Here is a 13,372-nt window from a genome sequence, read left to right as displayed (position 1 = left end):
TATCTATACATCATTTCATTTGATCCTCAAAATAACGCTGGAAGGTAAGAATGAAGTTTAATATATACACATGTATCATATATGTGTATGTCTGTACATATATATACACACAGATATACATATATACACATTCACACACATATACGCATACTTTATCTGTTTGTCTATATCTCTGTCTGTCCATCTTGGAGACCATAAATTGTTACTCAAATGTCAGTTATTATTGCCATTCCATTACATGATGCTTGTAAATTGAACATCACATTCAGCGTGTGTACGTATGTGGGACTTGCTAAGTGAGTTGAGGACAGAAAGGGGATTAAAAATCTTTTCATTTGTGATGAAAGTCAGCACAAGTGAAATTCCAGTTAAGAGAATTATATTTACACTGACTATAATACAAATGAAAATAAATAAGATGTTTAAAAACTTTTTTCACACCTTAAATTTTCAGAAAGTATTTTCTGTATACCCTGTGTTAGAAGGTGGATAGGAGCTGCATAAATTATCCCCGGAAAGCAGTCCATTAGCAAGATCCATCTAGCATTAGCCTTGGAACAAATGACTATCTACATGGTGTGTTTTATGGGAAAAGCCCAAAGCCTTGTGTGTTCCTGCATATTTCCACAAAGGCCTCTACTAGTGCTTGAATGGTTTACCGCTGTAGTCTTGCCTTTGGTTGAGACATTTTCTTCAGAAGGCTGCTTGTTAAAAGTGCTTGCTTAGTAGTATCAAATTCAAAAAGCAAGAAATCTCTGCAGTTGACATATTGACTTAGAAAACATATAGATTAACATCATCTATATTGTATTGTATTTTTATTAATTTTGTTAAACATTTCCCAACTGCTTTTTTCATCTGGTTCTGTGTTTTGTGAGTTTTGTGGGAATGCTAGTTGGGAAGGGGAAACATCATCAACATAGATGAATTTACTTGGTTAGCTTTCACTGCACACAATAGGAGGGGTGGGTGGAGCTGAGGAAATAATACATAGGACAGAAGAATGTAGAGTAATAGGAAAGAGTTATAGCATGTGGCCTGATAGAGTATGTTCATTAGACTGAGAGCTCCTTGAAAGCAGTTACTGTCTTTTGCCTTTTAAAAATATACCTGATACTTAGCCCAGTGCTTGCACATAGTAGGCTCTTAATAAATGTTTATTGATTAAGTAGTCATTGTAGAACACCCTGGAGGCATCAGCCACAAAGAACTCTTGAGGGAAAGGAGCATCAAAAAAGAGAGTGCCAGATACATATTTTGCCTACTTCGTAATACTGCTTTTTATGCAGGTTCCCAGCCACAGAGAGTTAAGAATTTCTAATTTTAGCAGCCTAGCTGTGTGCTATAGGCAAGGGATTCGCCTGGGTCTCGATTTCATCATCTCCATAATGACCTAGAAGATCTTTAAAGTCTGATATTTCTAACATTGTCTGACTTCCAGTGTGAATCACAGCAAGCCATTTGACCTCTGCTCTTTTTGATGGAGGATAATTAGCAGTTGCCTTGGACCTGTTACTTATAAATGAGATAATACTTAGGAAGTTCTTTTGAATTTTTGTCATAAACTAGTTGTGGAATGGTGGTATTAATGTTGTCATTGTGTTTGTTTGATAGACTTTTCTTAGAATCTGTTTGAATCTCTTTTGACCAGAGACACATGGTATTGAACTGGTACCATGCAAGCTAGAATGAACTAGTTTTTGAATTAAATATATATTTTACAGTGTTCTTCTATAATATTAATTATTCATGTTCTCATAGCAGCCCAGGATTTATAACAACTTTACTTACTACATGCCTGGTACGATGCTAAGGACTTTACATTATCTTAATTGATCCTTACAACAACCTTGGGAGGTACGTGTGTTCTATTATTATCCTTATTTTACAGATGAGGAAATTGAGGCAAACAAAGATTAAAGTAATTTACCTAGGTTTCAGTCTTTTATATAGTTACCTGGGGCACTGAAAGGTAAAATGGCTTGACCAGAGTCACATATTTAACAGAGAAAGGACCAGAACCCAGATCTCTTGGACACCAAGGCCAGCTCTCTGTTGTCTGTGCATCAAGGGTAATGTTTTTACATTCATTCATTTTACAGATGACAAAATTCTAACAAAACTCAGGCTTGCAGATGTCTTGCCCAAATCTCACTATTAGTAATTATGAGAACTGAGATTTGAATCACAAATTTTCTGACTTCGAAGTCGAAAGTACATTCACCATCCCATGCTTTGTCACAAGTCCCCTGGCATTGTGTTTGGTAATTGTGTTTATCAGACTTCCAAATCCTTCAGTTATTTGTCTTTACAGTATTGTTATTGTCCCACTGTTAAGTGGTCCTCCTGGTTCCTCTCACCTCTCTCAGCATCAATTCATACAATTTTGTGCTTTTTTTTCTCTCATTCATTTCTTGCTTCTCCATCCTTCAAAATTAGACTCTTCTTTATAACAAAGAAAAACAATTGAATCGAAACATTTAACATTATTAGCAAATATTATTATGTACACAACATTATGCTCTTGTAGTCTCCACCCTCTTTGCCAAGAAGGAAGGTATGTTTCTTTATTTATCTCATAGCACCGTTACTGGATTTTTTTCAGTTATTCAGATTCTTTTTAGAATTGCTGTTATCATCATGTATATTATTCTTTTGGATCTGATAATTTCAGTGTGCATCAGTTCATATAAACTATCTGATGTTTCTTTGAATTCTTCATGTTCATCAGTTGTTCTTGTGCAATAATATTCTGTTCCATAAAAATTCACCCTTTCTTCAGCTGGTAGTCATCCACTTTATTTCTAGTCCTTTGCAATATCCCAAAAAAAGGGCTGCTATGAATATTTTAGTATATATATGACCTGTGTTTCTGCCTTTGGTTTGTGAAACTCAGTGCCCATGTGTGCTCGTGTGCCCGTGTGAGTGTGTGAGTTGTGTGTGTGTGTGTGTGTGTGTTGAGGGAGGAGAAATCTTGGATGGGGAGAGTGAGAGACAGGTCAGTTTGAGATTTTTTTTTTGCCGTCTGCATAAGCATGGTACAAGGAAACAGCATTCTTCATTCCAATTGTGATCACTCTTCGTATCCCATTCTCTTTCCCCACTAAGTCAAGACCTAGTAACATCTTACTGTAAGAGTACTTGAACTTGAAAGAGATTTTTCTTTCTGTTGCACAAACCACAGGAGAACTCACAAGACAGCTGTCTCCCCAGGTGAGACTTCTTAAATGGGAGTTAAGTGCATGCATTTTCAAGCAACTAAACTCCCCTCATCTATAATTCAGCCTCGGAAAAGAACTAAAATTGAGAGAGTAGAGAGATTACATTGTTTGAGAACTAGTAGGTATACATACCCCAATTTTACTAATGCCGTCACTTTGTTTTATTGTATTTGGTGTATCTGTAGTGCCAGAGGGTGAGTTAATTGTAATATTGTAATCATATTTACATATGGTAGTTATGAACTATGGACTGAAATAATGGATTATTCCATTGTAGGTTGGATGGGCAAGGAGACTGAAATTCAGCCTTACCTCATAAAGCAAAGCAATAGATGAATAAAGGATAATTCTCATTTAATTTGCACATCATTTCAGCTAGTTATTATCTCAGGAATAAGAGAGGGGTTCACCCAGAGTGTCCTTAAATCAACTTTAATAGGGGTAAACATTAGTCATTTTGATGAGCAGCACTCAGGAAAGTTTTTAATCAGCAGCATTTAGGAATCAACCAGCCTAATTGCCATGATTTATTATTTTTTATGTTTTCATGATTTATTAATAATAAGTAACCATATATCTGTGTATGGCATCTATCTCTAAAGAATAAAGTGCATTAGAACCTTAGGTTAAGGGAGCTCATGGTAACTGCTGGGTAGTTACCCATGAGTGCTGGTTTTAACTGGAAGAGAGCACAGTGTTAAGGTTAAGTGGCATCAGCTTATTGTTTCTTGTGGTCTATTTTCCAAGCCTGAATCACCAACATTAGCAGGATGGATTTACAAATGATAACCAGTCTTTGCTTATGTGTTCATTTTTCTAATTAGTGGTTTCTTACCAAATTCCTATGAGAAAAAAAGACTAGTATGAGTCTTATATTCATTGATTGATGACTTTTTTAGGTTTTTGTTTTGGGGAAGAGGGCTTTTTCTTCCAGGAGCAGTGACGGAAATGTACAAATATTTCTATGATTTGCATCCTCTGAGGTCCATAAGCTCCCATCATGAAAAAATATAGACAGATGACAGAAAAAATGCCTTATTCACATTTTTTCTTTTTTTCTTTTCTTGGTTTATGAATTACTGAGGCCTGAGTCTGAATGGCTTCTTTGAGTTTAGAAATGTGACATTTTGAAGAGATCTCTTCATGGCCTACGTCCAGCTTATCTTACCAGACTGATTTTAACACTCATCCCCTCATGTTCTGTATGTTACAGTCAAACTGGGCATGACCTCCATGCCTTTGTATGTCAGTGTTACTCATGCATCTGTTTCCCATGGCCTCTTGAATTCCCTAGCTCCATTCAGGGAGTACCAGCTTCTTCAAGTACCACAACATTCTTCTGCCCAAAGTCTTTCCTGATGCCCAGGTTTTCAGTGCCCACATTCCACTGAAATGAATTTCTTATTTCATTTTGTATTAAGAATAATTATAACTGACATATATCTAGTGCTTACTATGTCCCAGACACTCTGCTAAAGGCTTTATAATTACTATGTCATTTGTTCCTTACAACAACCCCAGGAGGTAGGTGTTATTGTTATTCTCATTTTACAGAGGAGGAAACTGAGGCAAACAGAGGTTAAGTGACTTGTCCAGGCTCACACATCTTTTAAATGTCTGAGTCAGGTCTTCCTGATGACAGGCCTAGTACTCTATTCACTGTGCCATTTAATTGCCCCTAAGTATTAACTTATCTGTGTATGTGTTGTTTTTCCTCTGTAAAATGTAAGTTCCTTAAGAGAAAGGACTTTTTCGTTTTTGCCTTTGTATTTCTGGTGCCTAGGCCAGTGTACGTAATATGTGCTTAATAAATCTCCATTGGATAAATAAATTAATGAAAGCATTGTTATATATAGAAAAGGGCTGAATATTGATAATGACAGTGTGGCATAGTGAAAATAACTATTTATTTGTAATTAAGTCACATAATCCCACTGAGCCTCAGTTTCCTCATCTATGAAATGTAAATCGAAGCATGTAAATTAATTAAGATAAATCATGTGTAGAACGTTTGCATTATTTATACTGATATTCATTAAAATTTCAAAAGTGTAAAATTTAGCTCAAGTTGAATTATTGTCCGATTCATGGATCTTTTCATTTCTCAGGCTGAGCAAGGTTTTGAGCTATGGCACTGTTTTGTGAATATGCCAGTTAATTGTTAAAGAGAAAGTATCCAAAAGAAAAAAAAGAGTAAGAGAAAAAAATAAGGTCCCAATACCCCTGACTGAATATTTATATCTTCATATACCATTGATACCTTCTACCTCTACAGAGAATCCGTAGATTTCAAAAGGTGGTTTCCCTAGGAAAAATAATAGAAAAAGATTGGGGGGGAATCTCTATGAAGAATTTTGGGAGGGAGTAGGCAGGTATCATCTAGGATGGTCAGAGACTGATAGGCTGTGATTCATATTAATGGAGGGAATACTTATGAGATAATGGGTTGATTGGAATTTTGTATTGGGGAGAGAAGGAGGTAAATATTCAGCTACTAATGAGAAGATCTGTTTGATAGTTGAAAAATTTACCCCATTTTGCTTATTTTTGCATATTTGATTATGTTCTTCTAAATTTATTAAAAGATAATTCAAAATGTCAAAATTGGACTTTGTTCACAGAGAAACCTGCCCCAAACTTACAGTTTCATCAAAATCAAATAAATTTGTCTTTGGTTGAGTCAACACTAACATGTTTTATGATCTCTCTGGACCTCGATATTTTCTATAAAGTGAGGTGATTGGACTAAATTAGTGGTGTCAAATCAAATAGAAATGGATCCCTGCAGCCATCATATTAACTTAAAAAACATAAATTAACATTATTTCTGTTGAATTTTATTTTCATTTATTTCATTAGACTATTCCCAATTATATTTTAATCTGGTTCAGGCTATGTTTGAAACTACTGAATTAGATACCTGCTAAAGTCTTTTTCAAATATCACATGCTAGGCATCTTTCTACGTTAATACCTATTCCCTCCATAATAGAAATATACAACCTCAGAGGATCCATGGGGTCATACGCTGCGGTATGCCTATGATCCATTAGAAGCTGCCGATCCCCCATTGGAAGGAAGGGGAGAAAAATAGTGAGAGAAGTGGGGATAAGAAAGAAAGGGTTAGGATAGAAATGGAGAAGTTTAAATCTGTGTTTTCCTTATAACCAGTTGTTTTTCCTCCTGTCTGCCCATTAGTAATTCTTAACAACTGAGGGTATGAATAGCATCTCTTAGTCACTATATGTAACCAGGATGTCATATATGCAGTATTTCATTGTTCTTGGTTAGAGAATGTACATAAAGAGCATTTTCCTCTTCCAGTGTTGAAATCTTTTGATGGCCTTTAGTAAATAGGATCGTAGATCTAAAACAGTTTTTAAACCTTCTTTGTGTAATGGGCATCTTTTGCACTTTGGTAACTTACGGGCCCCTTCTCAGACTAATGTTTTTAAATGCATAAAGTAAAATACATAGGATGGCAAAGGAAACCAGTTATACTGAAATACAGTTATTAAAATATATTTTAAAAATCCGTGGACCCTAGGTTAATACCTCCTGGTCTAGAATGTTTAATCCAACACCTCAATTTTGCAAATGAGGAAACTTGGACCTAGAGAGATTTAGTAACTTGGCCAAGGTCACATAGGTGTTAAGTAAAAGAGTTTGAATTAGAACCCAGAGGCAGCATTCTTTCCATTGAATTCAGGGCTCAGTGTTTGAGGGCAAGATTAAGTGGATTAATGCCTACATTCATATCATGTTTTTCGAAATGATGTCATTGGATGAGATCAGATTTATCTGGAGAGTCAACTGGAAGATAAGTGGAGAAGAGTAAGGAGTGACTAAATCTGAATATTTGAAAAATGGTAGTATGGGAGCTGGAGGCTGGAGTGCTCATGTTTATAGAAGCTCAAGGGCCAGTAAAGCCAGGGCTAGTCCTGGCTTAAAAAGAAAAAAAAAGATATTTCTTGACAGTTGACAAGAGTCTTCAATAGAAAATTTGGCACTGAGACACTGTGGGTTTATGCATGGATTTTAATGCGAGAGAATTAAGAGGAATATTATTTTCATAAATATTAAATGTGGAACTTGAATCTTTTCATAGTCTCACACTATTTATACTCCTTATTTTGCTTTTGTTTGTTTGCTAATGATTTTTTTCTTCTCTCTCTCTCCTCTCATCCTGCAGACGTTTTCCAGCAAGGTAAGTTTTCATTTCCTGTTGACTTCTTCACATAAGCTCTTGCTGCTTGTGTCAGTGACTCTTGGTGCAGAGGAAGGGGGCATGGAGAGGCTGCTTGTGCAGGAGGCAGCCTGGCAGACTCTTTGTGGAGATGGAGAGGAGGGAGAAGAGTAGGCCAAACTGAACCATGGGGTTAATTCAGGTGAGAAGAGGACAACTCAGCTGTTGTACTTGGAGGCCTTTCCTTGGATTTGCGTATCTTTGTGTCCATGCCTTTGGGAGAGAGAGGTTAATGAGTGAATGAGCAAATGAATGAACAAATGCCAAATCTAGTTACTGTATTTACAGGGCTAACATAAAATATAGTGTCAGGAAGAAACTGAAATAATGATGGTAACATTAAAGTCCTTTCCCATTACTACTGCTAAGGGTTTATGAACCTGTTAAGTCATTGAAGAAATCGATGAAAAGGAATGTGTGACTTCCATGAACATCCCTGATGTGTTGGAATATATCTTCTGTGGAACATTTTTATTTGAAATATGTGATAGTTCTAATTCTTGAGGCACACTGAAGTACCTCAGTGTAATATATAAATTTATTAGGCATTGCTCATAGGCCTTTCAGAGGAACACAAGACATTCTTTATATTAGGGCTAGACTTTGTACTGATCCCATGGAAGAATGTAGTTGTTGAAGTAAGTTTATGTGAGAGCATCTGTAGTGTGGTTTTTACCTGGCTTAAGTATCCTGATTGTTGGTCTTATTTGTTATGGAATGCTCTGATAGTCAGAACCTGGGCTATTAATTTCCCTGAAAACAAGCAGGGTATAATGTCAGTTTCCATCTAATAAGCAAGCATGTAATAGGCTAATAGGTGGAGATGAGAAAATTAGATCAAAACAGGTTGCCTAAAAAAATTGATTGGCCATTAGCAACTGGTTCCACATTTATCTAGTTCTACACTTAATATTTATAGTCAGTGTGATTTTTGTTGTTTTGTTTGTAGTATTATTTTGCCTGTTTTCCACATACTAACTGGTAGGCATAATTTTTTGTGGTGTGCTTCAAAATTAGCAAGGTATTTAAGCTCAGAAATATGTTTCATCCGACTAACTGAAATGTTCTAGACTACAGAGACAGATTTATACACACACGGGTCTATGTGTGTATATACACACATATTTATGTATATATGTGTGTGTATGTATGTATATTATAAGCCAGATAAGTTATTGAAGCAAACTTCTATAAGAAAGAATGAATGACTTCCATGGAGCCTCCCCAGTGTGTTAGTGTTAGAATATATCTTGTGAGTATGTGTACGTGTGTGTAGAGTTTTTGTAGCATACTTCAGAATTGGCAGGGTATTCAAGCTAGGAAATATATTTTCTAGCATCTGATTGAATCACTCACGACTACAGAGACAAGTTTGTTTATACACACACACATACACCCATACACACATATATGTATGTATGTGTGTGTTTATTTCCATATATTTCCATATATTCCATAAACAGATTCCAAATAATGCTTCAAGGTTGAAATTTTTACAAACATTATTCCATCTTAAACTTACAATGTGTTACCAAAGATTTCTTTGATATCTCTGATAGAAGTGTAATTGTGGGTAACAATGACTGTATTATTGTGTTTTTCTTTTAAGAGTCTGGAGTCATAGACCTATTTTATAAATAATTCATAAATCCCAACAAGCTATAAGTAATAAATTCCATTTGGCTAGAGACTAAGAGATGAGCAGAATTGAGAAGGTGCCGCTACTGTTCTTTGTAATGAACGTGCTGCTGTCAAGCCATGTTGCTCTTGCTAACCTCCTTCACTGACAAATGGTGTGTGTGTGTCTGTCAGTGAGAAGTTTGAGGTTGAGAGTATTTCTTAAAAATGAATTACTGGTGAGCACCACCCAAAGTTGAATCATATTTCTCCTCTTGAAATTTGAAGCATTTGCATTTGGAAAGTCCTACCTGATTCAAAGCATCATGCCCAGTTTCTCCTGGAGAATGATTAGAAAAGTGCGCAGTATCAAATATCCCTGGCACACACCATTTTTAAGCACAAAGGAGACATTTCACTTTCTGTTACAACCTCTGTAAAAATGACTTGCCATACTTCTCATGTCAAATGTGCCTTTTTTAATCACATAGGCTGTTCTGTGGATAGGATTTGCCCGTCAGTAGCAATGATATGTAAAGCAAAAGTTATAATCATCTGCAAATCCCAAGCCATCAGATACTTAAGAGTGTGTGCTAGAGATGGGAGCTGCTAACCGCCCATTGGCAAACGTTATGATATGATAGCAGTTCCCTGATAAGAAGGTATTATTAGGATTACAAATGAGAAGAACAGAAGTAAAAAATTTAAATAATTTACGCCGTCGTGGCATTATGCGATCATTACATAGACACATGAAATTATGCCAGAGACCTTGTCAGAGCGCCAGATACCTCTGTTTTTGGTCACCCCCTTGTTAAAATGGAACCACCAAGAAGTGTCAGCCTGTGACAACAGCCAAGACAGAATGTTTTATTTCTAATGTTATAAGATCTAAAATGCTATTGAAGCATCACACACAACCTAGTTATTATATTATTTCTTAGAAAAACCTTGTCCCTGAAATAGCAGAAACATTGGAAATGCTAGAGCTTCTGAATATTGTGGAAATAAAAAGGAGAGAGTGCTGTCTGGTCCTGTCTTCCTGGTGGTGGTCCCCACCCCTGGTGGCCCAAGCACAATGAGTAGCCCTATCTGGGCTATGCCACAAGGACCGCCTAGCTTATACTGATACACTGCATGCCTGGTTTTGTTTGTCTTGGCTGATGGAGCTAGTGGAAAGCTGATGGAAGGGAGGGTTTGCAAATGTTTGCTCCTAGTGTTGAAAGTGGCCGGTTTGTACCTCATGTCTTTGCTTATATAGGAGTCTTTCCGTGATTACGCAGCTGTGTATCGTGGCAGACAGAAGAGGGAAAGTCAGGTTTTAGTTGACAACATCAAACATTCTCAGAGGAAACAAAAGTTATTTCCTCTGTATTGAATTATCTTTTCTTTTACGACAAATCAATCTTGTTACAGTAGGTGACAGCACTAGGGTTGCTTCTGGGTATTTCTGTTTGTGTATGTGTGTGTGTGTGTGTGTGTGTGTGTGTGTGTCTATGTAACTGTCCTCAGCTTTCCCCCCATGCTTTCAACCTTAAGTACCGTTTCCCATAGTACCATGAGAAGAAATGTTTGCTAAAGAAGAGGTGGTACATATTGGTAGTTATTGGTACAATTAAGTACCAGAAGAACCAGACCTGTGAATGTTTAAAAAAAAGGGAATAAAGAAATTCTGGGGATGCTGGGGCCTTATTTTTTTATTTTATCTTTACATGCCCACAAAGCTCCTGGGAGCCAGAAAGGCATGAGATCCAGAAAGCACAGATGCAACTGACTGGCCCATAATATATATGGGCATTTAGAATCCAGATTTTCAGAGCACATTTGTACCAACTATTTGCTATCATCATAATTAGGCTTCATTTTAAGTCACTGAAGTATCTTTCTAGGGCTTGTCCAGTCTTAGTTTTGATTGTAGGAGACCCTAGAATTCAAACAGAAAAAAACCCAGTAGAAAGGAGGGGTGTGTGTGTGTGTGTGTGTGTGAGAGCAGGAGTAGGAGTAATAGTGGTAATGGTGGTGGTGGTAGTAATAGTGGTGTACTAATAGTAAGTGCAGGTATTTAATCAGTGTTTGCTGATAATAACATGTTTTTATTTTAAAGGCTAATTGGGAAGCTTTAATTCTTCCCTGTATACATCATAAGGGCTCCAGACATCACTGGACAAATCACCATTCAGGTCAGTTCTCCTATTTAAGCAAAGACAGTACAGAGACCAGGGGTCCCTTCTTCACAATTGTTCTTTTTTATTTTAAAGAGAATCATTCTTCCAGAAGTGATGCCTGTCTGTCTTTTGTAGATAGGATGGGAATGTATCATGGCTGTGTCCTGTGCTACAAGTCTGGGAGACTGCCGAGCTGATCCTTTCTTTGGGTTATAATTCTAGACAAAGACACTTGTCTTCAACCCCAAATTAATTCCACTTCTCAGAGTCATAGATGGAGGAGACCCTCCTCTTGCTTGAACCCTGTGGGAATTGTCTCTTTAACCTAACACCTCCCTTTCGTCAAAATTGAGAAATCATGCTAATTAAATCATTAAAATATTCATATTTACATCTAATGTGTGTTTTTCGGTTTTTTCTCATCCACTATAGCTGACTATCAGACAAGGCATTCATCTAGAAGTCAGCATTATGGTCCCTACTTTGTATATAGAACACTCTTGCTACTACATAATACCTGATTCCTGATTTTGTGTAACTTAATTTAGTAGTATGGGTAGACATGTACATAAATAACTATAATATATCAGAAGACAGGTGAATTATACAGGGTTGTCAAGGGGCAGCTAGGTGGTGTAGTGGCCAGGGCACCAGGCTTGGAGCCAGGAAGATGTGATTTCATTGCAGCCTTAGATTCTTACTAGCTGTGTGAGCCTGGGCTAGTCACTTAACTCCATTTGACTCAATTCCTCATCTTTAAAATGGGAACATATTAGAGAAGAAAATGATTAATCATCATAGTGTCTTTGCCAAGAAAACCCATGGACAAAGTTCATGGGATCATGTAGAGTCAGATACAACTGAACTACAACTTCTGTCTATCTATCTGTTTGTCTGTCTGTTTTGGCTTTTTGGAGGGGGGAAGGTAGGACAATTTGGGGTTAAGTGACTTGCCCAAGGTAACATGGCTAGTTTTCTGTTAATATCTGAGACCGCATTTGAATTCAGGTCTTCCTGACTCCAGAGCTGGTGTTCTATTCACTGCGCCACCTAGCGGTCCCAGAACTCCAACTTTTAAGAGAGATGCAAATATATGCTTTTGAATCTAGAGGGCAGGAAATTAGTACTGACAGATACTGTAGGTGGGGTCTGACCAGGGAAAAGTGAAGGGACACTATCTTCTCCTTAGTCCTGGAAACTATGCCTTTCAATGTAGCCTAAAATTCTCTTGGTTTTTCTGGCTGCTCCATAAAAGTATTGAATATACTCTGTGGCAGTCTACTCTAACCTCATGGTTTTTTTAGATGAATTCTATTCTAGCCCTACTATCACCATTTCTCTCTCTTCCTGATTTGCTATGGAAATACAGCTACTAGAGTTAGAATTCATTCTTCCCTCTTCCCAAAGGCATCGACATAAAGACACATGCACAAATCCAAGGAGAAGCCTTCAAGAATGGCAGCTGAGTTTTCTCCCTTTATAAAAGAGGTTGTATTTGAGTTGGCCTTTAAAGTATTAGGACGATTTTACTTGGTGGAGAAGTCATTTATAGGCATAGGGAACAATATGAGGAAAGTCAGGAAATCATGGGTTGGCAAGTAGTTTAATTTAGCTGGAGAGAAGAGTAAATGGAAAAGAATAACATAAAATAAAGCAGAGAGGTAGAATTATAGGATTTGGAGCTAGAAGGGATCTTAGAAGTCAAATAATTCAATGTCCTTATTATACAAAGAGAAAATAAAAGCACAGAAACTGAGCAGAATGATTCTCCAATTTCATACAGCCTGTAGCACAGTGAGTATTTGAACTCATATCACTTGACTCCAAGTCTGGTATTTATTCCACCGTGTTGTGCTTTCCTTGCTAGACCAATCATTTTTAGCTTTCTGTGATAGGCAATAGGGAGTCATTATTTGGTTTTGAGCAGGAGAGTAATAGGCCTCTTACTTTGCAAAAGATTTATCTGGAAGTATTTAAGTGCAGGTTAAGAGATTATTGCATAAGTCCAGGAGGATGGTGATGAGGGGTCTTGTGTTAGAGTCATGGCTGTGTGTGTGTGTGTGTGTTTATGGGGGGGGGAGAGAGAGACAGAGAGAGAGAGAAGAGAGAGAGAGAGAGAGAGAG

General features: G+C 37.1%; 1 protein-coding gene across 3 annotated transcripts in view; it reads left to right on the top strand.

Annotated features, from left to right (window-relative positions):
- Nucleotides 1–13,372, top strand: part of GFRA1 (GDNF family receptor alpha 1) — a 306,417-nt gene that overhangs the window by 67,528 nt on the left and 225,517 nt on the right. For 2 of the 3 annotated variants that reach the window (XM_069099034.1, XM_069099035.1), the window contains one exon: nucleotides 7,413–7,427. The exons of the other annotated variant lie outside the window; for it this stretch is intronic. In XM_069099034.1, coding sequence (XP_068955135.1) covers nucleotides 7,413–7,427 — 15 coding nt within the window. The remainder of the gene's footprint in view (nucleotides 1–7,412; nucleotides 7,428–13,372) is intronic. 3 annotated transcript variants of the gene reach the window in all.

The sequence above is a fragment of the Petaurus breviceps genome, unplaced genomic scaffold (assembly GCF_028583685.1).
Source record: "Petaurus breviceps papuanus isolate PSGF00001 unplaced genomic scaffold, PetGlider_PUasm1.0 37, whole genome shotgun sequence".
Lineage (NCBI taxonomy): Eukaryota > Metazoa > Chordata > Mammalia > Diprotodontia > Petauridae > Petaurus > Petaurus breviceps.
The sequence above is the reverse complement of the archived record's forward strand: the minus strand, read 5'-3'. Positions and strand labels throughout refer to the sequence as shown.